Here is a 23,863-nt window from a genome sequence, read left to right as displayed (position 1 = left end):
AAGGTTAAATTTTGAAGGGTTTCGTTTTCATCCAAATTTCAAACCTTTATATCTGTCTTTCTATTGTTTAGATTTCAATGAACATTCTATCAAAATCTAGAGAATAGTTTGCTCTATAACTGAAATTAATTGCAATTCTCTATTGATGATAGTTAATGTGATATTGAAGGTTAAATTTTGAAGGGTTTCGTTTTCATCCAAATTTCAAACCTTTATATCTGTCTTTCTATTGTTTAGATTTCAATGAACATTCTATCAAAATCTAGAGAATAGTTTGCTCTATAACTGAAATTAATTGCAATTCTCTATTGATGATAGTTAATGAGATATTGAAGGTTAAATTTTGAAGGGTTTCGTTTTCATCCAAATTTCAAACCTTTATATCTGTCTTTCTATTGTTTAGATTTCAATGAACATTCTATCAAAATCTAGAGAATAGTTTGCTCTATAACTGAAATTAATTGCAATTCTCTATTGATGATAGTTAATGTGATATTGAAGGTTAAATTTTGAAGGGTTTCGTTTTCATCCAAATTTCAAACCTTTATATCTGTCTTTCTATTGTTTAGATTTCAATGAACATTCTATCAAAATCTAGAGAATAGTTTGCTCTATAACTGAAATTAATTGCAATTCTCTGATGATAGTTAATGAGATATTGAAGGTTAAATTTTGAAGGGTTTCGTTTTCATCCAAATTTCAAACCTTTATATCTGTCTTTCTATTGTTTAGATTTCAATGAACATTCTATCAAAATCTAGAGAATAGTTTGCTCTATAACTGAAATTAATTGCAATTCTCTGATGATAGTTAATGAGATATTGAAGGTTAAATTTTGAAGGGTTTCGTTTTCATCCAAATTTCAAACCTTTATATCTGTCTTTCTATTGTTTAGATTTCAATGAACATTCTATCAAAATCTAGAGAATAGTTTGCTCTATAACTGAAATTAATTGCAATTCTCTATTGATGATAGTTAATGTGATATTGAAGGTTAAATTTTGAAGGGTTTCGTTTTCATCCAAATTTCAAACCTTTATATCTGTCTTTCTATTGTTTAGATTTCAATGAACATTCTATCAAAATCTAGAGAATAGTTTGCTCTATAACTGAAATTAATTGCAATTCTCTATTGATGATAGTTAATGAGATATTGAAGGTTAAATTTTGAAGGGTTTCGTTTTCATCCAAATTTCAAACCTTTATATCTGTCTTTCTATTGTTTAGATTTCAATGAACATTCTATCAAAATCTAGAGAATAGTTTGCTCTATAACTGAAATTAATTGCAATTCTCTGATGATAGTTAATGAGATATTGAAGGTTAAATTTTGAAGGGTTTCGTTTTCATCCAAATTTCAAACCTTTATATCTGTCTTTCTATTGTTTAGATTTCAATGAACATTCTATCAAAATCTAGAGAATAGTTTGCTCTATAACTGAAATTAATTGCAATTCTCTATTGATGATAGTTAATGTGATATTGAAGGTTAAATTTTGAAGGGTTTCGTTTTCATCCAAATTTCAAACCTTTATATCTGTCTTTCTATTGTTTAGATTTCAATGAACATTCTATCAAAATCTAGAGAATAGTTTGCTCTATAACTGAAATTAATTGCAATTCTCTATTGATGATAGTTAATGAGATATTGAAGGTTAAATTATGGAGGTTTTGCAAATCGTCCAAACTTCCAACCTTTATATCTCTTTTCATATTGATCAGATTTAAATGATTTCTCTATCCAATTGTAGAGAAACGTTTGCTCTATGACTTATTCAAATAACACTGTTATTTGATTATAGTTATTGAGATATACAAGATTAAATTTTCACTGGTAAATGTAAGGATGTGACAGAGTGGCAAAAAGAGGCAATCATATTTGGCCGTGCTGTCGGCCATTCGCCGTATGGTGAATGAAGTAGCTGGATTTGTTGGGGTTTTTCCAAAAGCCACGAAACACGACCACTAATAATGTATCAGCATGTTTATTTTAACATTCTGAATGATCAGGTATTACCTTTCAATCAACATCTTCATGATGAGCACGCTATTGTTACCCCTAGTTTTCAAGATGACAACAGCCAAGTTCATCGGGCAGGCCGAATATGTTACTGGTTTTATGAACACTCAGCGACCCTATAACATCTCGTTTGGCCAGCGAAATCACCTAACTTGATTACCCTAACGATAATCTAAGCGTTATGATGGAACAGCGGGCAAAACGCCGACATCACGCAATTTGATGGATTTGCGCGATCAACTCCTTAGCGAGAGGCTTTAAACTGGATGCGACATACCCTGCAATTGCTTGTGGACTCTATTCCTAACCAAATCCAGGCGGAGGTTATCAAGGCCAGTGGTCGATGATTTTCATGATTTCTTTAGGGGTGACTAATTTTTTATCCGGTGAGTTTATTTAAATGTTTGGCACGATCACAATACTTTCTTTTTACAAGATGTAAGGAATACAACTACTCAGCTTTGACAGTAAAAATTCGAATCTCATTCATTAAAAGGCTTCATCCTCATTGTGAAAGATTTTCATATTAATTGCTTGCATTCAATTATAATTTCATTAATATTATGAAAATTGTAGACATTCTTAAGAAATAAGTATTCAGGAGACAGTAAATGCTAATTAAAATTCTTAAGATTGCGTTAAAATGAATGCTTGCATAATGAGAGATTTTAAAGTTCTATTACTTTTTTTCTGAACTAATTGAACTTAACCATGAAAATTTAATTGCAGCTACATTCAGGATTATCATTTTTTCCAGTTGGAATTCTCTGCTTATATAATCTGCTTTCTTATTTTGTTAATAAAAGAATATTTAACAAATATAAATATTATAAAATTAATTGTGAATCATAAAAAATTTATCTCAATAAAACTTTTAATTAAAACTTTAGTTCTACCGACCGGAGATTCTACACCATCCAGATAAAATATAACATGCACCTCTTAAACAAACAGTATACTTTAGCTTAAAAGTTAGTTTGAAATTAAATTTATCCATCCTCGTGCAAAAGAAAATGAAGAAAAAGAGTCTTGACCTTTATGAATAAAGTTTCTCTTTTTATTTGTGCTAAAATTTTGAAATAAAAATATAAAAACAATAAATTATAGTTAACTAATAATAAAATCAAAACCATAAATAGATTCTAATCCTTCATATAACTGTCAACCGGTAAGTTTTAATAAACAATGGTAACTTACGCTTTTGGCACGAGGAACATATGAATTTAAAGTGCATCAGGATACATTGAAGAGCATAAAAGTTTGATTTGAGAAAAGACCCTTTTTAGTCTAAGGGCAAAAGAAACAAAAATCCTGCATAAACTGAACACCCAGACAGAAGACTAGGTTCATCAAGAACCAAAATGGGCTTGATGAAGCAGTTTTTGTACCAGAAGATGGTATTAGGTAATTTATGGCTGGAAATAACTTTCTGGAGGCTTAGAAACTTAGAATGACTTAGCTCACCTTTTACTACTTCCGTTTGAGCTTACCAAAGTTCCTTAATATTACTAGACTCCTATGGATCCAGTGGTTTCCTCTTCAGCATGATTTTCCTTCTCTCTTTTAATATTATTTCATTTAAAATTTAACTTATCTTTGCAAAGAAGACGCTTTCAACAAGCCTATTTAAATTGAAAAAGATTAACCTGGACCAGGTGAAACGTAAATAAATTGTCCTATATTGAAGAAAAACTGAGTATTTCTTTTTATTTTAATGAGTGAAAAAGAGAAACTGAGAATATAAAAAAAACATGAAAATGAAATCACCAAGTGGAGAATAAACAGCCAAATAAATACTCGAATAATTAATGGTAGAGCTTAAGGCACAATTGGTAGAGAAAAGTGCCGTATCTGAACACTGCTTGTCTGAATCAACCGCAGGATACCTTCCTTTAAAATTTATTACCTTCCCAATGCTACAACTCGAATAGAAGAGAGAATCAAAATAAAATAAAAAAAAAACTGTAAACAATTTTATTTCACTTGCTAAGCATATTTTGCTAACAATTGGTACTGAATATAAATACCTAAAAACATACAAACTCTATCTGCATGTGCCTTAACAGAGAGCATCTATTGATTGATTAGCAGTGTGAACTACTAATGTGATAGAGTGATTATAAACAGGTTTAATTATCAATTTTGAAAGCAGAAAATTAATTAAACTTCAGTAAATGGTAAATAGAAACGAGTAAAGTACTTGTTTGAACTGTTATCGAATTTTATATCCATAATTTGTTTGACTAAAACTCGTATGTGTAAGCAACAAACATTTCTGATTTGATGGTTACTCTTTTAAGCTTGAAGATGAACCTAAAGAGTTATCGAGACGTTTCTACGAACTAAGTGTACGAGAATTAATTGTTTTAATTAACTAAAATGTCAGTATTTTTCGTCATTCCCTAGGATCATACAAAGAAAGCAGCAAGAAATTGTTAATCCTTTTAATCTGTAACCATCAAACTAATCTTGTCTTAAGTAGATAATTCCTTAAGTGCTTTCTTTATTTATATTTACAAGGAAATATATCTGATGTGAACATTGATACCGACTATTCTTACTATAATTCACAAGGTAATTTAATTTTAAAGCTTTAATATAATAATAGTTTCTTGGTTTCATGGCTGACAAAACAACTTTTAACTTGAAAAAGGATAAAGGACCTTAACCCATTCTTAAAAACAATGATAATGAAAATAATTTCAAACGAAAGCAATTAAAGAGACCTATAATTAAATTAAGAAAGATCTCTCTAGACTCTAGACATTCATATTTCCACTCAAGCGATAAACATTCCTGTAAATTCTAAGTATTGAATAAGAAGTTGAACTCAAATTACTTCATAATTCTTAAAGCACTGGTGATAATACAATATTATTCAGTAAAATTTCACTTCCAAGAAGCCACACACACCACTTTTTCTTTAGAACTACACCACTTTGAATTTTACTGAAAAAATTATCAAATAAGAATGATAAAATTGCAGGTATAACGGTACCAAGTTAAACTAAAAAAAAAATTAGAACCTTTGTCGATAAGATGCTAATGAAATGACAAATTTATTCCTAGAAGTTATTAATAAAAAATAAGTGTTTTGAAGATAAAAGATTATTTTTATCTTTTAAACGAAACCCTTCATAGGTACTTTGAATTGTGAATTAATATAAGAAATCTTTTTATGAAAAAAAAATTCTTTCTTGGTTGTAGAATTAATTAAAATAGATGTTCAAATTTAGTTTGAAATGTCCACTAGTTAAATATTAAGGACAGAATTATCTTTATTAAATATAACATAAATATTTCTTTCACAAAGCATTGGGTCTCTACGAACAGCTATTTTCTTAAACAAATAACCATCTAACACACATCTCTAATGATAATACTTTAGAAAAGTCAAAGGAATTAATGTAGGTGAGAGCAATATAACGACGACTCGGCTAGAATAGCTCAACAATGAAGAGAATTAGAAATAGTTTGTTGAATAGCGTGAACTTTGGCAAAGGAAAATGTTAACTACGCCAAAAGACCCTCCAGCAGTAGAACATTATAAAATATGCAACAAGGACAGTTGACCCAGACATAACTTCGGCATCCTTGCACTCAAAAAGCGAATAAATTAAATAATCTGCAAAATTAAGTGTCTTACTGTCGTATACTCACATCATATCTCCTATCTAATTAATCATAATATGTACAATAAACTAACTATCATTGTATAGTTATTACTTTACGTACATAGACCAAAATTTATATTTAATAATATATTTTTAGCCTGTTTTTATTGGTAACCTGCCAGGAAAGCGGGGAAATTAAACAAAAAAAAAAAAAAATTAAGAGTGCCTCTGTTGCAATCGCTCTATGTCGAGAAGGATGGGGGTCCTGTGACGAAAAAACGTAGGCGAAGTGAAGCTAAAACTAAAAACAAACACCTTTATCGATCGAAAAATACAATAGAAACAAAAACAAAGCAACTGAGAACAGAAAATGAAAATAAAACTCAACTCAATACTAATACATGAAAACAATAGACAAATCTACGCTTTAACCGACAAAAACAATTATGAGAATCAGATGCGCAAGTATTCACAAGAGCAGTAGGTGGGTAGAAAGAAATTTAATTTTATACAGCTGCACTTGGCCAGATATGAGCCAGTGGAGATACGATTAATTACCTTTACTATAGTCCGTAAACACGTAATGTTGTATGTATTGCAGTCCGATGGTTAAGTATAGACTCTTCTAGTAAGTAAATAAAATATAACCAATAGTACAGCCTATGCCATCTAGCGGATATTTCAGTAACAACATATATAGAAAATAGTTAATATTTAAGGTTATCAAATAATTTCCAGGTACGTAACAAGCAAAAATCTCAAAGGATAATTTAAATATGTAATAAAATCAATCAGCAATGTCAATTAGACAGCCCTTAAAATGATGATTTACTTTTTTAAGTCTAATACTTCGCAAAAATCAATAAATATAGACGGATATTGACTAAAATGGATAGAGTGTAAATTGCAGTAAATATAAGTTTGTTTATTATAGCAGAGCGCAACAAATGTTTAAGATTTTATTATGTTAGGAAAAAATAAAAAGATTATTATAAATTAATGTATGTTTGGTAAGAATCATTAATGGAAATCTTTTCATTATAGATGTGGAAGAAGAAGCAAATAATGATAAATTTTTCTTCCCAATAAAGTTGAATGATTTAGATATTGTAATTTACAGATTTTATTTCATCGATATTGAAGAATAATGTTGAGTACAATAACAATAAACTGCTGTAATTATTACATAAATTACGTCTTAAACTGAAATGAACCTTCAGATATATGATGCGAGAAACTGAAATATGGAATTAAATCATCAAAATATGGAAAAACCTTTTAAATATTTATGAGTTTACAATAACTCTCATGAAATAAAAAAAAAATTAGTAAACTGAATAAAGCAAATTAGTATTTCCGATAAGTATATAAATAATTATCAGCATGCAAATATTGCCAAAATGAATCGAGTACTCACCAGCCTCACCATCTGCCACAAGGGGAACTACAGCACCAAAGAATCGCTTGTCCAAGATTTGCAACAGCTGAAGGGCGCTCTCTTGGATTTCTGTACGCGGACAGCCAGTGTTCATCAGCGTCACATTGATGACGGCAGTATAATGATCACAAGGATATTCACTGCAAAACATACATTTTCTTTTAAAATATTTATTTTATGAATATGTCTAAATCATAAATTCAAAATGTTGGTTATAAAAACTGGTTTAAAATTAAGGAAATCTTTCTAATCCAGGAACGTCCTACAAAATGAGGTTCCAACAGAGTGGTATAGGTAAGGTGAAAACGAAGTAGCTCAAATTACTTATTTCACTAAAATGGAGATGGGTAGTAAGTAGATAGGTTGACAAAATAATACGACTAATACAGGTTACATGTAATGCGGTAAAAAATAAGTTAAATATGAGTTTAGGATGGTCCTAAATAAATCTAGTGAGTCGCCAAAATGGTTAAATGTGAGTGTAGGATGGACTTATATAAGTCTAGTGAGTCACCAACACGGTCAAATGTGAGTGTAATTATGGACCTATCTTGGTTTAGTGAATCGAATACTTGTGAATTCCAAATCAGAAAAAAATTAATCGAAAATTTTTTGTTGGAGATACTGAGAAAGGTGGCCTCGCCAAAACGTGGTACAAACCATCACTCATATAGTGAATGATTAAATCAATTTGATAAACTATTTAAATTACATTAATTCTGTGATTAAAATTAAAGTTCAATTAAATTCTCAGATTTAATCATAATTTTTTTAGTTTGATTCAATTAGATTAATTTAAATTTGAAATTTAAATCACTAAGTAATGGACATATGATTAAAAGTACGACTAATTTTGCCGATTAAATTCTGATTCAAATTAAAAACAATTAAATCAATTAAAAAATGTAATCAATTAAATTTTTATGATTAAATTGTATTTTTAATCAGGCCCATCTCTGGATTTCTCCATGTTTGTGATATCATTTTAAAAAAAGACTGCACAGTTAGGAAAAATTGAAATGAAAACTAAAAATAAACCTAGAACAGTAATCAATAATTATTGATTTATTAATGATTGCTTAATCATTTAATTAACTAATTGCATAGTATTTACTTAAAACTGTTTGTTTAAGGTATTTATTGTGGCAGTAACTATGAAGTGAAATAATTATTATGGTGTAACATTACTAGATTAAGATTGAACTAATTTTTAAGCCAAAGGAAGGAGAAATAAACTTGATTTTACTCCAAGGGCCATTATAAGGGAATGCAAGATATTTAGACACGGCTCATAGCAGAGTTATCCTAAGAACTTTCTGAGAAATATGTACAAAATTCTTACATCATAAAGAATTTTCACAAGTTTTCATCGTTCAGCTTTTATTCTACCGTTCTTCCTTTAAAATCCTTTTTTTTTTTGACTAAATTATTATTTAGAGTATTAGTTTATAAAAAAAATTATTGTGGTATTCTGGCTATAATTTATATAACTTCCTAAATATTAGAATAATATGCAGAATTATCGACGCTTTCTTTTACGCCTTATTCTCCATTATGATCTCAACACCCCTTTCTTCTTCTACTTAGTTATTACTAGATGTTTGAGACTTTACGCTTGTCTTTCCACCCGTGTTAACTTTCTGATATCCTCATTGTTATCTACCACACATTCTGAAAACTCTATATGTCGTCAGATGCACAAATAATCTATCCAATTTCTAAATTTAAAAAAAAGCAGAAAAACAAAAGAAAATATAACTCTTATTTTGCTCTAGCAGATCATTTAGATTTAGAGTAATTAATAATAGGTCCATTATTTAATTTGAAAAAAAAAAAAAATTAGTAATTTTCTCAAATTTACCTTATTTGAAGTTAACAGTTTACTAAATAATGCATGTGATCTAAGTTGCATTTTTATAGTAATTTATTGCAAAGATTTTAATTTTTCATATAACTGCGGAGAGGTTTCAATCTCAAAACACCCCCTTCTAGATCCGACTATTTATAAATGTGTGTGTATATAAGCGATCAATGATATGTCACTGACAACCATTAACATAAGATTATATCCAAAAATTAACATATTTCAGATATTTAGTTTTTTACAATAAAGAAAAGACTTTCTTTTTAATTGTTGCAACTTTAATAAAATTAGAGAAAAATATTTGGCGAAATATATTAATTTCTCTCCTATATCTCATGTGTCTATGGAGATTTTATTGTACATTATTGAAATTAGCAAAATTAATGACATTCTATGGCAATGAATAGTCTTATTTCTTTTCAAAATTTGAATTGTTTAACTAACTGTGAAATTTAAATTTATAAAGAGTAAAAGAAAGGTAATAATGTTTTTCATTTATTATGGGGTTTAATTATTTTCTAACAATGGAAGTCGATTTTTCAGTTTTACGAGTATTTATTGCACATATTCTCTGTTTAAGAACTTAGATCTTTCTGTTCTGTTTTAATTTTTTATGTATCTCATATTTTGTTCTTGTTTCTATCTTCTTGTTTTTGTTTATCGTACAAACACCAATCCTTTATATAATATCTTAAAACAAATAAATATAGATACAATAAAGAAAATATAAAACGGAAATAAATAAATAATAAATATTTGGATGAACTACTCAATGATGTCTGAACAGCGCAGTTACTTGGTGAACTTTTGGAGGACGAGAGTTGGACGATCAAAACTTTCTATCGTTTAGAACTAATTGCTAAACTAATCATGCTGGTAAACAACAAATGTAATCAGAGTTACTAACTTGTGATGAATGTGTAATCAGCAATTAATTTGCAAATATACTAGCGTCTACAACCTTTACCTTTAACAATCATCTAGATCTAATCAAATTATTTTGATAAGGTTTTCTTATTCTACTCATTTGTTTTGGTTCTATTTTTTCAGGGTGTAACAGTTCACTGTGACCTTGTAGATCTATTAAGACCCTTATTAATACCAGGTGAGTCCATAAAGCATCCTGTCCAGTCTGAGATAACCAAGAAATCGCTGGATCTGATTACATGGAGGATAATTGCCCTTCTACAACCAAGTAACTTCCTCCGTCTAACCTCAGAGAGGTTGCAGGTGCCATTGCATTTCTGACCCAGCTTCTTCAAGAGCCCTCTGAGGTAAACCATGAGGAAACCAGTCAGCTTGTGGCCTCAGATCTCCCATTATAATTGTCCAGGTGGTTCCACGCTTACTTCAAACCAGGAAGTCTGGTCCATACCTCAGCAGATTTCCTTCTCATCTCTCTTGAACTGTTTCCGAATAAACACCAACTTCTGAACCGCAAAAAAAAAAAAAAACTTCCACGGCATGCTTTGGCTCCTAGTTATAATTGTTTACCATTGCCCATGAAGTTAGAATTTTCGAAGCTAACCTAATCTTTAGCTAACAAGGTACTTTAACTTTTGATAGCAGCCTGGTTATAGAAGAGGATAACAATCTCTCGATCCTGAAGAATGTTAAACTGAACGCAACTTCCTTTGACGTTGATTAGCTCCTGGAAGATGCTAAAGTTTGTTAGCTTTTAGCTTTAGTTCCAGTTGGTTGGAAATCCCAAAAATATTGTAACAACGATAGATGAAACAGTTTTTAACTTCAGATTTTTAACTTTGTCTTTTCAGTAGTAAAGTATAGTAGGTACAGTAATACTTATGCAATCAATATGCAAGTATTTACTCAGATGTATTGGCCAAGTTATTGATCTAAACTGAGGATAAACTAACAAAATTTGTAAACAATTCAATGACATTTCCAACATTACGCTTAAAATAGCACATTGAAGTAAACAGATATCAACAAATGAATGATGTGGATGCAAACAACAGAATTAGATTACTCTTGAAATACAGTAAATGTACGTTGCATTTAAAAGTCATCCGCCCACACAACCTTACCTAAACTCAATATTTACACACATGTCCATCATTCGATGTGTACTGTGAAATTAATAAAGATAATGAAGTTTAATTTATTTGCACTTATAAAAAATTATAATTTCTACAGATTGTTAAGTATAATCAACTAGAAAAGTTTATATTATATTAACAAATTACCCAATGTCCAAACAGACGTCAAAGTGAATGAGAAGACACTAATCCATCTCATCCTGCAGGAAAAAATGTGCACTGGAATGATAAGCAGCTAGAGTTAATTTTCCTAGAGTTTAGTGAAATTCACGGCTTACACAAACTATGGTAATATTCTCTAGTGTACGTTTTAAAAATTATTCATTACACAAAGAAGAAATTACATCAGGATTTCTATGCCCTAAATCCCCCAATGGTACTATTTATTTTCTTACTTTTTATTGTGATTCCAGTTCTCCCTCGACTCCCTCTAATCCTTGCTCCGAAATGTTTTCTTATCACATTAATTACTGTCCTGTATGAAAGAAGGTATGGCAAGCTGTGTGAAGGTTTAATTAGGTTTCTCATCTGAAGCTTTCCTTTTTTTAAAAAACAGGAATAAGGCAAGAATATCCCCTACCTTCTGAGTTATTCAAATTTGTACTAAAGGCAATCCGTAGAAACCAACCCTTTGATAAGATGACTTGGCTTACGTTTTTTCAGCGCAAACTCTACCGGCACTGTAAGGAGTTTGCGACGAGCCCTCTTCTCTTTTCCATCCCAACACAGATGAGAGGAGAAAGCGAGCAATAATGAAAACGAAAACTTGGCACAATAGCCGGGACAAAGAATATTGGATAGGTTGTTGCGAGTAGAAAAGTTTTTAGATCTTGGACGCGTAATTGTTCTAAAAAGTCTACAATCAAGAAAAAAAAAAATTGTAAAAAAAATTCGCTGCAAGGAAATAAAAACTGGCACCATGAGAAAACAAACATGGCGTTTGTATTTAAAAAAAAAAAATCTCCAAATTGAAGAAAGACAGAGTAAACATTAATATTCTTGTTCTTTAAAAATGATAGAAAAAAAATCTAACCGTAGGTGAGCATGACAACGCATGAATAATGTAGTACAAAGAAAACACAATAATGGTATTCTAGAACATAGCTGCAAGGCACTAAAAGCAGTACCAAACAATTGATGATATTCGCTATGCGTACACTGTTCTCTGTTCCACATTATTCCCGTTCTTTACGACTAAGAACTTTAGAATATAAATTCAATAACTATTATTTAAAATGCTATATATCACTTTTTGTTATTTACTTTATTATATTATATCCGTAATTTTAATTAAATACTAACATCATTATTATTTATACAAATAGAATAAAAAACAGTTTAATGAATCAAAGCCTTTAGTATTATTAATGGCTATTCAACATTTATACGAATCGATTAATACCATAGAGGGAAATATAAAATTTACCCTTAATACAGAATTTATTTTTAATACGCAATACTTTTCATATTATTATCATTTATTAATTATATATTGTTTAGCTGCCATCGGCAATTATCTGAATAACTTAAGTTGTTATGAAAACATAGTGGTATACAATTTTAAATACTAAATATTTTAATGATTTATGCAGAACCCAAAATAGCAACGTAAAACTTCCTATATACCTTACATACAACATATACGATATATAAATCAAGCAGGGATATAAACCCTAATATAAATGGAAATAGCAAACATGTTTTGGCCTAACTTACGGCATTTTAAGGTATTATTATAACTCCAGTAATACTTCCAATATCCTCCACTATTCCTGCAAATTGCAGTTTTACTCAAATATAATCTGTATATGATATTATTAATATTTTTAATATTAAAATGTAGATAAAAATAATATATTGCAATAAACGCTTTTCAAGAAAAGAACTTGTAAATTTGTAAAATTCACCTACAGCTGGTTTATTGGACTGAAGAAAATTAAAAACCGATTGGAATGATTATTTAAAGTTAAACAAAAAGAATTTTATTTAAGATCCTATACTCTCCTCCATCTGCTTCGACCTAAAGGTTTAACCAGCGGTAGCAACATCAAGGAAATATCCGCCTTACATAAAAGACTAAATTAGATCAAGGCAAATCAGACCCATTAGAATTGACCACCTACATTAAATTGTTCATTAATTGAAGTACATTCCATCCTATACACAATCTACTGAAATCAATTAGGCACTCTACGACGTCATTACATCCCACTCTCCCGAAATAGCCATGTACGATCCTGTCAATGCCTTTAAACTTAAAAGATGAAACCTTTTTTCCACTTACAAAAGTTTTCTTTCAGCTGCAGGATTTTTCCCTTGCAACACACATTTATACCTTCACTTGATAAAAAGATTTAAACATTCTTAATTAATCCAACAGCAAAAAAGAAAGAGGATCAAATAGAACTTCCTTTATTTATTTTATTGAAATATATAAATGACTTTTTCAGCTCTTTCTGATCAATTGTGAGCTTCTACGTTCTATGGAACTAAGTTAAATTGCTCAGAGTAATTACTTAAAGCTGAACCAGTAGTCCGAAAACATCAAAGTGACTTAAAGTAAGCTCTTAGTTACCTGAAGACTATAATTAAAGGTGACTGTCTGACGTGCAGCTAATTGTATAAAGTTAAGGGAAGTAGCACTCTTTTACGGAAAAATAATTTGTGATAATTTAATCATTTTAGTAATTCTGAAGCGAATAAAAAGTGGTTTGATAACAGAAAATGGGCGATTTATTTCAATGGAAAATTTAAAGCAAAAGAAGTTGTGACAATAACAGAATAAAGAGAGGATAGTTCCCTGATAGTCAATGGTGGGAAATCAGAATTCACTTTGAGTGGGTCACTTAACCCTCAGGCCATTGGTAAAAGCAACAGAATTCAACCTCTAGCTTTAACTTAGTTTTCTATCTTTATACAGCCATTGAATCGTTCTACAACTAAATACTGCAGTTACCATCACAACTTCTAAATCAATATTGACACCACAATTTATTATTAACCATATTTTGGCTTAAATATCTCGTTTTAAACAGAACTAAACAATATTAGGACAACCAGAACAAACTATAGAGTAAATAATACCACTTTTATAACTTTTCATTGCAGATATTTGTAGGACTTCATTGACTGTATTCGTTATAGCATACATGATTTCCAATACTTGAATCTAGAGTACCTGATGATACTGTGGAGGTGGAAATAATATAGACGATATTATCAAGCAAATCTCACAAATGATAATATCAACTAGGATCTAACTATATTAATTCAAGTCACACCAACCTTACAATAAAAATGTAAATAATGCAATTGTCAATAACGTAAGGTAAATAATTTTTTTTTTTTTTTGTATACTAATTTTATACAAATAACTTACATTATAACTCTTCTGTAAAATATGTTCCACAGTCCCTATATCTCTACAGTGAAGATTACCTTAGTCCCTAGGTTGAAACCTCAGCAAAAATAAAAAAAATAATGACTTAAATTGTAGATGAAAACTGAATTTTTTGAGGTATGAGTAGGTCATGTTTGAAGAAAAAAAAAAAGGCTGCTGTAGTTCATTAATTAAAACTAGTTATTTTAAAAGAAATATGATATTTTGAATTTCTAAAAATGGAAATACTTCACTAAAGGTTTTTAAATCAAATTATTATTTTCGTATAAAGCGAACTTTCGTATCAAGGCCACAAACTGGGAACTATCCTTTACCGCTATGATAAATTCAAGTCACATTAATTAACTTGTTATTTATTGCTATAAGATGAAACTGAACTGCGTAGTAGTTATCTCTACGTACCACATTTCTAATCTCCACCAATGTGGAGAAAGTCACGTTCTATAAAACCAATCGTATCATAGGCTATGGTGATCGAAAAAATGAAACGTTAATTTTCTGTAATTTTTTCCATTTTAGAGTTATATTGTATTCCCCCTTATACAGTGATCAATTTATAAAATTCTTTCGCTGGATAAGAGAAAGTAATAATGGTTAAAAAAAAAAAAAAGAAAAACTATGCCTGAATTTCTGGTTATTTTTCACCCATGAAAATCTCATACTCGTATGCTCTCAGTCTATAGGACTGCACCCACATTAATACAGGTGTCATCAGCAATTATTAAAGCCTTCAAATACAGAAAAATTTACCTTTTTTTTGTGATCAAAACCTAGGCAATCAAACATATTAATCAATTAAGTAAATATACCGGGTAAAAATCATTTTTTCTTAGCTCTACATATTTTCTGGTTTAAGTGTTTATAAATTCTTTATTTTATTTATTTATTTTTATGTACAACAGTTGAGGCTATTAATTTAAAATCCTACATCCTACAATAATAACTTCATGTACTATCTTTTCAAAAAAGATAAAAGTTGGCCTGCAAAAATTTTTGAGTGGGTAACTGTAATGGTTAATTTAGAGATTGTGTTTTCCAAAATGAGAAAGAAACAGTTTTTCACTCCAAAAGTTTGTGTTTCTATTTTAAAAAAAAGTAGCAATCTAATTAGAGTTATAGGATTTGTTTGGAAAGAAGAAAGTTCATTCAAAAAAATCTCATGAAAGTAAACTTTACTGAAAGATAAAAAATAAAAAGTTTTTGGGCTTTAAAAAAATAAGAAATAGAAAAAATATATTATTAAGTAAATTGAATTTGCAACTTATGAGATTTTTAACAAATTTAAATGTTCTGTATTAAAAACAATTACCTTACCAAAATTTTTAAAAATTAATTCTGAAGTCTAATACAAATTTTTCTTATAAAATAAATTTCTATACCTTTTCGTTACAACATTTAAATGGTAACCTAGATATACAATAGCTCTAATTAGAGCCTTTTGCTTAGAGTAGAATTTTTTATAACTTAAAAAAATAAAATAAAATTGAACCAAAATTGAAGGCACTACACAAATTCAATACAGATTTTTTTAAGCGTCTGTAAAGTACCAACTCAGCTAAAATCAACTGCTGGATTCGATAAGCTAGCACTGGTTTAAAGTTTAGAAGAATGGTTGTCATATAAATCACTTTCTAAATGGAAAAACACCAATAGAAAAGCAACCTTTCATATCTCCAAGTACTGAGAGCAATTGACGTGACCTATTGTCCAACTAGCCAATGTCAGCTACTAGAATAAAACATGATCACTGGAGTCTTTATGACCACGATTAATTTCTACATTATTTCAAATAACTATCCAAGTTATATAAATATTTATATTCAGCTGTTAATTAATTTAATTTGAACAATTTTCTGAAGAATAGCCTAGCGGGTTATGGAGAGTGAAGTACGGAGAGTTGGATGCTCTTTGTAATGTTATTCTAAAGAATCTCTATAACAAAAAGTTAAATATAAGGATTTATTAAAGGACAAAAGGTACACAAATCAGCTAGTACCCAACATTTCATTCATTGTTCCTCTCGTAATTTCAGCCATTTAGAAACATTCAAAAAAGCATGTGGTTAATGGAATTATTATAACAATTGATATCATTTAAGTAATTTGGCTGCATTAACTTTTCAGTAATATTTTTTAGAATTCATCAGATGACACAAACCCTTATGCTGGCCAGTTTATTCGTAATAATTTTTTCTTAAAATTATGATAAAATGTATATTACAACTCCATAAATAAATAAGAACTTTATTTTGATTCTATTCCAAATTATTCTTGAAAAACCTGCAGCTAGGAAAGAGAATTCTACCAAAGCGTTTCTCATCAGGTTTTTTCTAGTTAGTGTTAGCAAAATACGAAAAATTTCAAATTGGAAATCTGTAAGTAGGATGTGTGTTAACCGAAGAATTATTCCAGATAAATTGAATGTAAATATGTAAAGTATAATCCTCAATTAGTCTTAAAAATCATAAATTTTAAATGCTTTTGCAAAAGTTATTTTTTTCCATAACATAATACGCTTAGCGCCAAACTATCTGGGTTTGGACAGAGTGATGTACCATTCCATGAGTTATTGATTTAATATAATTTACTTGATATTGTAATTGTTTTGAATCAAGAGATAGGTTTAAGAAAGAGCCATTTTCATTCATGGTAAGCAAAATAAGAGACCTAGTGAAATATAATTTTTTTTTTCACATCCACGTTCTGCAGTGGATATTGCAATCCACAGGCAATTATATAAGAATAAATACTATGAAATAACAATATCTACTAAAACATAAAAACAGCAGTTTATTTTATAGAACAAAAATAATATTTTATAAGTTTTAATAAGAATTAATAATCTCCTTTTTTTTAAAAAAAAATAATAATAATAATTTAATGGTTTTGAAGTAAAAAATAGAAGTTCAAATAATAACCAAATAAAAGGAAATGCGATAAACAAGTAAACAAGATATAAGATCTACTTGAAGTTTCAAGATTGGTTCATCACTACAGAGAAGATTGTGTTATCGTCACTTGAAAGTTGCTAACATTATTAAGAAAGGGATTATCTATTGTTGTACAAGAGAGAGTCACTCTAAACTTTATTTACACCAAATGCCTTGGATAATTAACACCCCACTACTCTAGAATCGTATTTTACAAACTTCATTTTCCCTTTTAATTTTAACAACTAACTTACACTTTCTTATAGATACATATATATATATATATATATATATATGTATGTAGAGTATGTATGTATATATCTAATTATACTGTTATAAGGGTAGCTTAGTGCAAGACCATTTCATCAAATAGAGGATGATATCAGAAATATCTGTAGGAAGTGGAGAGGGATATTACTCCATCCAGTGTCGATGTAGATTTAAGAAATTAAAAAAAAAACAAAAAAAAACGTGAAAGTCGAGTGAGTTAAGAAATTTTTCACTTTACATATCCGAAATTCTGAATTGTTTTAATCACTTTTTCACCTTTTCAATGGAATTATGACTTTCTTTTTGATGACATTTTACCTACCAAAATATTATGCACATGTTTAAGACTGCAGGTTATCCAGAAATAAAAATTAAAAATTATCCTAAAATGGATTTATTTTATAAAAATGTTTCTATTAAATTTTTTAGTAGATCTTCTTCATAAATGAAATTCGTATTTAAAGTTTAAGGAAAATCAAAGAGACTTTTTTTGGGACATTCTCCAAAAACTGAAAAATTTATTCAGTAAAGTGATACAACTAACAGTTGAGTGATTTCCCCAACTTTTATTACAGGTTTTCCATGTCTTGCGTGTTACTTTACAAAATATTATTAATGAATAATCGTTTGATGGGTAACATTCTTTTTCTTTTTATTCTATTTGTTGATGAATGATATTTTATTTCATGAGTGAGTAATGAAAATGATCAGTTTTGTCTCTCATGAATGATCAATCAAGATTCATTCATGTGTTACCCAATCACGATTAAATTATGCCTAATTTTGATTTTATGGCAGGATGAATTTAGACTTTCCTATAATATGTAATTCCAGGGCTAAGTACGATACTATAGCCAGTATAACATTAATAAGAATTAAATACGTCATGAACATCAGCTTTTAGGTAATATACTGTTGTAAATTTTAGTTGCTCAGTGATTATGTCAAGAAACTACATCAACCTAACATTACACTGTCATTTGAAATGTAGATTCCATTAATTACATAATATTATTTGATGAAGATTCAATCAGAAAAAAAAGATCTTTTTACTCCTAGGTGAATTTCTATAATGCGTGCGCTTTTATTGCTACACATATACTTTTTTTAATTGATTATTTAATCAAAATGTTTCTACATTTATTTTATACAAGAAAAATTACGGCTGGTTGTTGAATCAAAATAATAAAAAACTTTAATTAAAGACATTTTTTATGGCTATATTACAAAGCAAAATGAAAACATTATTTCAAAAATCTAACTTTCATTGTGCACAAAAGAAAAAACATTGTTGGCTAGAAATAAACCTGGACAGCAGGTTAAACGAGTTTTAAATAAATTATAAATCCACTTGGATAAATAATTTGTGTATATTATAATTTTTTTTTGTAAAAAAATAAAATAAAAGAATTTTATAAAGAAAAGTTAGGATAATAAAACCAAGAGCCAGCAAGTTTGCTACTATACAGCACTCTTGGGATACATACTTTAGTAGAATTTATTTGCAGCAATTACTTACTAATAATAAACTGCTACGACGAGCTACTACAACTTCAACTGCTCGCTTTCGTTAAAACTGATGCTATTTTAATTTTTTAATAAAATTGACACTTTTATTGGTTAATAAGTAAAGATAATCATCGATTCCTTCAATTATAATATAAATTGGTTTTCTTTAAAGCATATTTCACGATCATTACAGAACGTCAAGATGATTGTGTTGGATTTTTATATCAATTAGCACTATTTGGTGGCAGTATAATGTGTACCTGTCACAGAAATGCAAGTTGAGATTGGAAATAGCCTTACATTCATAAGTAACTTCTGATTCGTAGTGTTATTCACTTGGTTGAACCAATGAAGGAAATAAGACTGTGCAAGCAAACTTACTATGCGCTATAAGTTCCTGGTTTTTGATGGCTCAGTTTAGATGCATCAGATACCTTAATTAATCTACCTATTGAATTTTCTGAGGCAGATAACTTGGTCCTAAGTATGTTAGCTGTCATAAAACCTTAAGTCTCCGTACAAATCAAACAAATCTCCACGTGAGTCGAAGAGCTTTTGTCAACAATTGATAGACATAGATCATGTAATAACCGGCCATATAAATGACAATCTTTTTCAGACCTCGATCCAGCAGAAATTTCAGTAAATAAAATTTCGTTTAAGTGAAATATAAGGCGCGTCAACATTAGAAGTCATTGGCGTCCATTGCTTTACACTACCGGCCTGCGGAAGAGTTCTTTCGTTAGAGACAACACTGACCTTCACCGTACAGTGGAGCTGTAAGAAGCTCCTAGGAAGAGAAAATCTAATCCTCGTTGGAATGCAGTATACGCAAATTACTGAGCTAATAATGCACTCCCTATTAATATTGGTAACCGGGGAGTTTTTGCGAATTTTACTTTTGTCAAATAAAAGCAAAAAATTTGCTGTGAACTCACACATAGCATTCTCTCTTACTGTAATTATTATCGGCAAGACAATGCCGATCTTAGGCCTAAGGGGCACCCTCATCTTCTGGTTGTTTTTATTTCTTTATTATATTATTTTAATTTTTACTCTTTGAAGATTTTATTTACTTTTTCCCGCATTTTGAGATTGATTTTGGCACTTTTCCAGTGTAAAAAACATTTTTTTTTTCTTCTAACATATCATTATATTTATTTAGAATTTTTGTTTTGTAACATTTTATTTTCAAGTGCATAAGAGAAAAAAGTTATAATTGATTTACTAATACTAAAAACTAATAATACGAGAGTCCCAGCTGAGACTCTCAAAATATGTATTATCGCTGAATACTGATTTCAAAAACAGGCATAATCTGAGTGTAAAAATTAGTAAAGTAATGGCCTATTTGTTGTACAAACAACACTGCTTGTTTACCACCTAACCTCTTTTTCCAAATAAAAAGTAGCTACGCTCCGGAACTTAATTACATAATTACAAGTTCGTGCTCATAACCACTACTCTAAACTATTCGTCCCCTCTTTAAGAGGAGGCCTAATTGAAGTTTTATAACGTGTAACGTTTTATAAGGATTTGATTTACTTAAAAAAAAAAAAATGCATGTCAGTTCATAAAACTTTATTTACAACTTTTTTTTTTACTGATTATCAATACTGCATTATGCATTTAGTGGCCCAATATCTTCAACAGTGATGACGTACAGGCGGGATGAAGGGCCAAAATTCTTCCATATCCTTTTTCTTCTCTACTTAACAGCCTTTGGTCTTCTATACGGTAAGGTATATTTCCCAGAGAAACTGGTCGTTCTTTTTTAGATCCTGGCTTAAAGTTCAACTTGTAAATGTTTTTTTAGAGTCAGTCATCCTTATTGGGTGGTTAATTGTAACAGGTTTTACAGACGAGAAGTCATTATTTGAGATTTTCATTTCATCTCATCAATTCTGATGACAGCTCGCAGTAACCCAAATAATATACTTATAAATTACATTGTAGTAAGCAACTTGACACTTCCGTATGGTTATAGGTAGAGACCTTTCTAAATCAAAATAAAATGCATAATATGAACTATCAAAAGCTGACTTTTGGTCCATTTTCTTTTCCTTTTCTTGTCAGAACTTCACATCTTCTAGTTCATCTATTGAATGCTTGAATTCACTAGCAAATGTACACGTGTCCTTGTGAGGAGCAGAGAAATGCAATTTGAATTTTCTTAACAACAGGCTATCGATATAGTATTTATATAATTTATAGAGAAATCGAATATTCGAATATTCTGATAAATATTTTCTGTCAGGATTGTAGGATCTAGTATAGGTGATGGATAAGAAAGGAAAATGCTACTTGTTCTCATTATATTACTATTTTTTTCTTCTGGCGTTTTGCTACCTTAACCTTTCTTGCCTCGTTTTGGCGTTTTGCTACCTTAACCTTTCTTGCCTCGTTTTAGCGTTTTGCTACCTAAAACGTTTTTGTATCGTTTATCTTCCCCTGAAAGTTCTCCAAAGTTTATGTTGTTTTTTTTCAGCTCGGCCCATTCTACCATCAGAGAATTTGAAGTATTCCAAGAAACATTTTTTTACGCCCTAATTCATTTTTCCATCAAAAATCACTAAAAAAAAAAAAGCTTCGTAGTCACTTTCTGCTTTTTATCGCCGTGTTTTGGCGTTTTTTTTTGCAAGGCCACATAACAAAGCGTTTTGAGCACTGAAAGACCTTATTTTCCAAAAATATCCAAATGCTTTTCTTCGGGCTTGCTTTGGAATCGTATAAAATATATCTTTCTGCAGTTACAATTGGTGTTACTGAATGATTTTATTGCCACATTGCTCGTTCTTGCTGTGCAAGAATTTCTCAAATGTCTTCTTTTTCTTAAGAGTTCGCTCTCATTTATTTTTCTCTAACGCTATCGCTCAGGTTTACCAGCTACCACTTCATTTTGATCGGGTTTTGCAACACCTTCCACTACACCTTTGCTAAACTGATCTCATCCTCCTGAAAAAAAAAAAACAACTATTGTAAATATAATAAAATTATGAATAAATGTATACGTAATAATCATATTTTTAGCAGATGGCTTTTTTTTTTCTTTTTTTTTTTTTTTTTTAAGATTTTCAATTTAGGTACCGGCTCAGGGTTTTAGGCCTAATTCAGAGCTACTAGAGGGTTTTCTCTTTAATGTCAGCAATAAAAATGGAGTCACCAAATTTAATAGTTAATAATGTTGGCATTTAAAAAAATTATTGCAGAGAAAAAAAATGTCAACTATAGTTTGGTAAACATTACTTTGCAAAACTTTACTTCATTTTTGGTTTGAATTTTTACCATTCAGTTTGTTGTAGAGTCAATCTACTGCTGAGTCTAATATAAAAGTCTTCAAACACAAGGAACTCCCAAGATTGTTTGCTGAGTAAAAAGAAAACGAGTAAATAAATAACACTTACCAGCACTGGATAGGTCCAGAATGTGATAGAAGATTCTCATCACTGGAACAGCCAAAATATTTGGCTCACAGATGCTGCCTTCATCAAAAGAACTCATGATGAAACACTGAACACAATTTAATCAATTAAATCAATAAAATCTTGTTATTCAAACCGTCAGAAGATTGAAAAAACCACAGCGATTCAATTAAACTAAAAACAATTGCAGACAAAGTGGTATAACTCCCAACTAGACCACCTTGTCTTTTAGCAAATAATGGATTCGCTTATAGCAAAAACTAGTGTTGCGTTTATGCTTCCTTTATAATAAACACGCAGAATCGTACTTTATACTGAAATCGATACTTTTAGGAAAATAATAGCCGTCCCCTCTCCCAAGAGTCTATTCAATTTATTATCAAACAAATTCATTCATTCACTGGTTATCAAACAAATGAGAAATAATATTAAAATCAACAATAATAAACACTATGGTAGCACACTCTACATCTAACATCAGAATAATTCATTCAATCTGTTTTAGGTGGAAATATTCAAGTTGAAAACATAATTAATTTTTAGCAAATTTGTTTCTGCAAAAGAATAACGTGTACTTACCGTGCACTGAATATAGTGGCCAGAGCAAGGAAGCATCCATCAGCTACTTGGGGTTTAGCAGTATAACATCTATCCACCACCCAGTCCAGAAGTGCTCCGATGTCAGAGTTACATTCCAGGAGTAGTACAACAGTTTCACAGGCTAATTTGTAAATCTGTAAATGAAATTAATTAAAATTATTATTTTTTTTTTTTTTAAGGCGCGTCAACATCTAAGGTTATTGGCGCCCGGAGCTTTTTCCAGTGCACTGCCGGCCTCCGGACAGTGTTCTCTCGTTACAGACAACACTGTCCATCACCGGACAGTGTGCTGTAAGAAGCTCCTAGGAAGAGAAAATAATCTAAGGGTCAGCAGCTGGATTCGAACCCGGGACTTCCGCATGGGAATCCAATACGCTAACCGCATAGCTTATCCCTTCCCTTATATTATTATTATCTATTTACTTTATTTTATTTTTATTTTTTGTGACTAAATGAGTTCTTGGCGCTTTGAATCATTTTCAAATGCTTATTTAAAAATGCCACTCTTCCAAATCCTAGTAAATTTTAAAACACTTCCCACACATTATATATGGGTTTAATTTACTAACCAGTATCAAACTCTCATATTTTTTTATTTTTTATAATTAGCTTAGCTTAATATTATATTTCCTTAAGATGATAGTCCAAAATATTAATAAACTGAAATAAAATAAATAAGAAAACTGTTGAATTTAAAAATGCAAGTACAATAAACACTATGGTAGCGCACTCTGCAA

The 23,863-nt window shown here is 29.9% G+C and overlaps 1 protein-coding gene across 5 annotated transcripts in view; it reads right to left on the bottom strand.

The window, feature by feature from the left end:
- Window positions 1-23,863, bottom strand: part of fry (microtubule binding protein furry) — a 218,636-nt gene that overhangs the window by 179,201 nt on the left and 15,572 nt on the right. For all 5 annotated transcript variants that reach the window (XM_074119677.1, XM_074119676.1, XM_074119678.1 and 2 more), the window contains 2 exons: window positions 23,106-23,260; window positions 7,052-7,212 (listed from right to left, as the gene is read on the bottom strand). In XM_074119677.1, coding sequence (XP_073975778.1) covers window positions 7,052-7,212; window positions 23,106-23,260 — 316 coding nt within the window. The remainder of the gene's footprint in view (window positions 1-7,051; window positions 7,213-23,105; window positions 23,261-23,863) is intronic.

Source organism: Rhodnius prolixus, unplaced genomic scaffold (assembly GCF_049639745.1).
Source record: "Rhodnius prolixus isolate KJV_2025 unplaced genomic scaffold, Rpr scaffold_2, whole genome shotgun sequence".
NCBI lineage: Eukaryota > Metazoa > Arthropoda > Insecta > Hemiptera > Reduviidae > Rhodnius > Rhodnius prolixus.
This window is presented reverse-complemented; position numbering and strand designations above follow the sequence as displayed.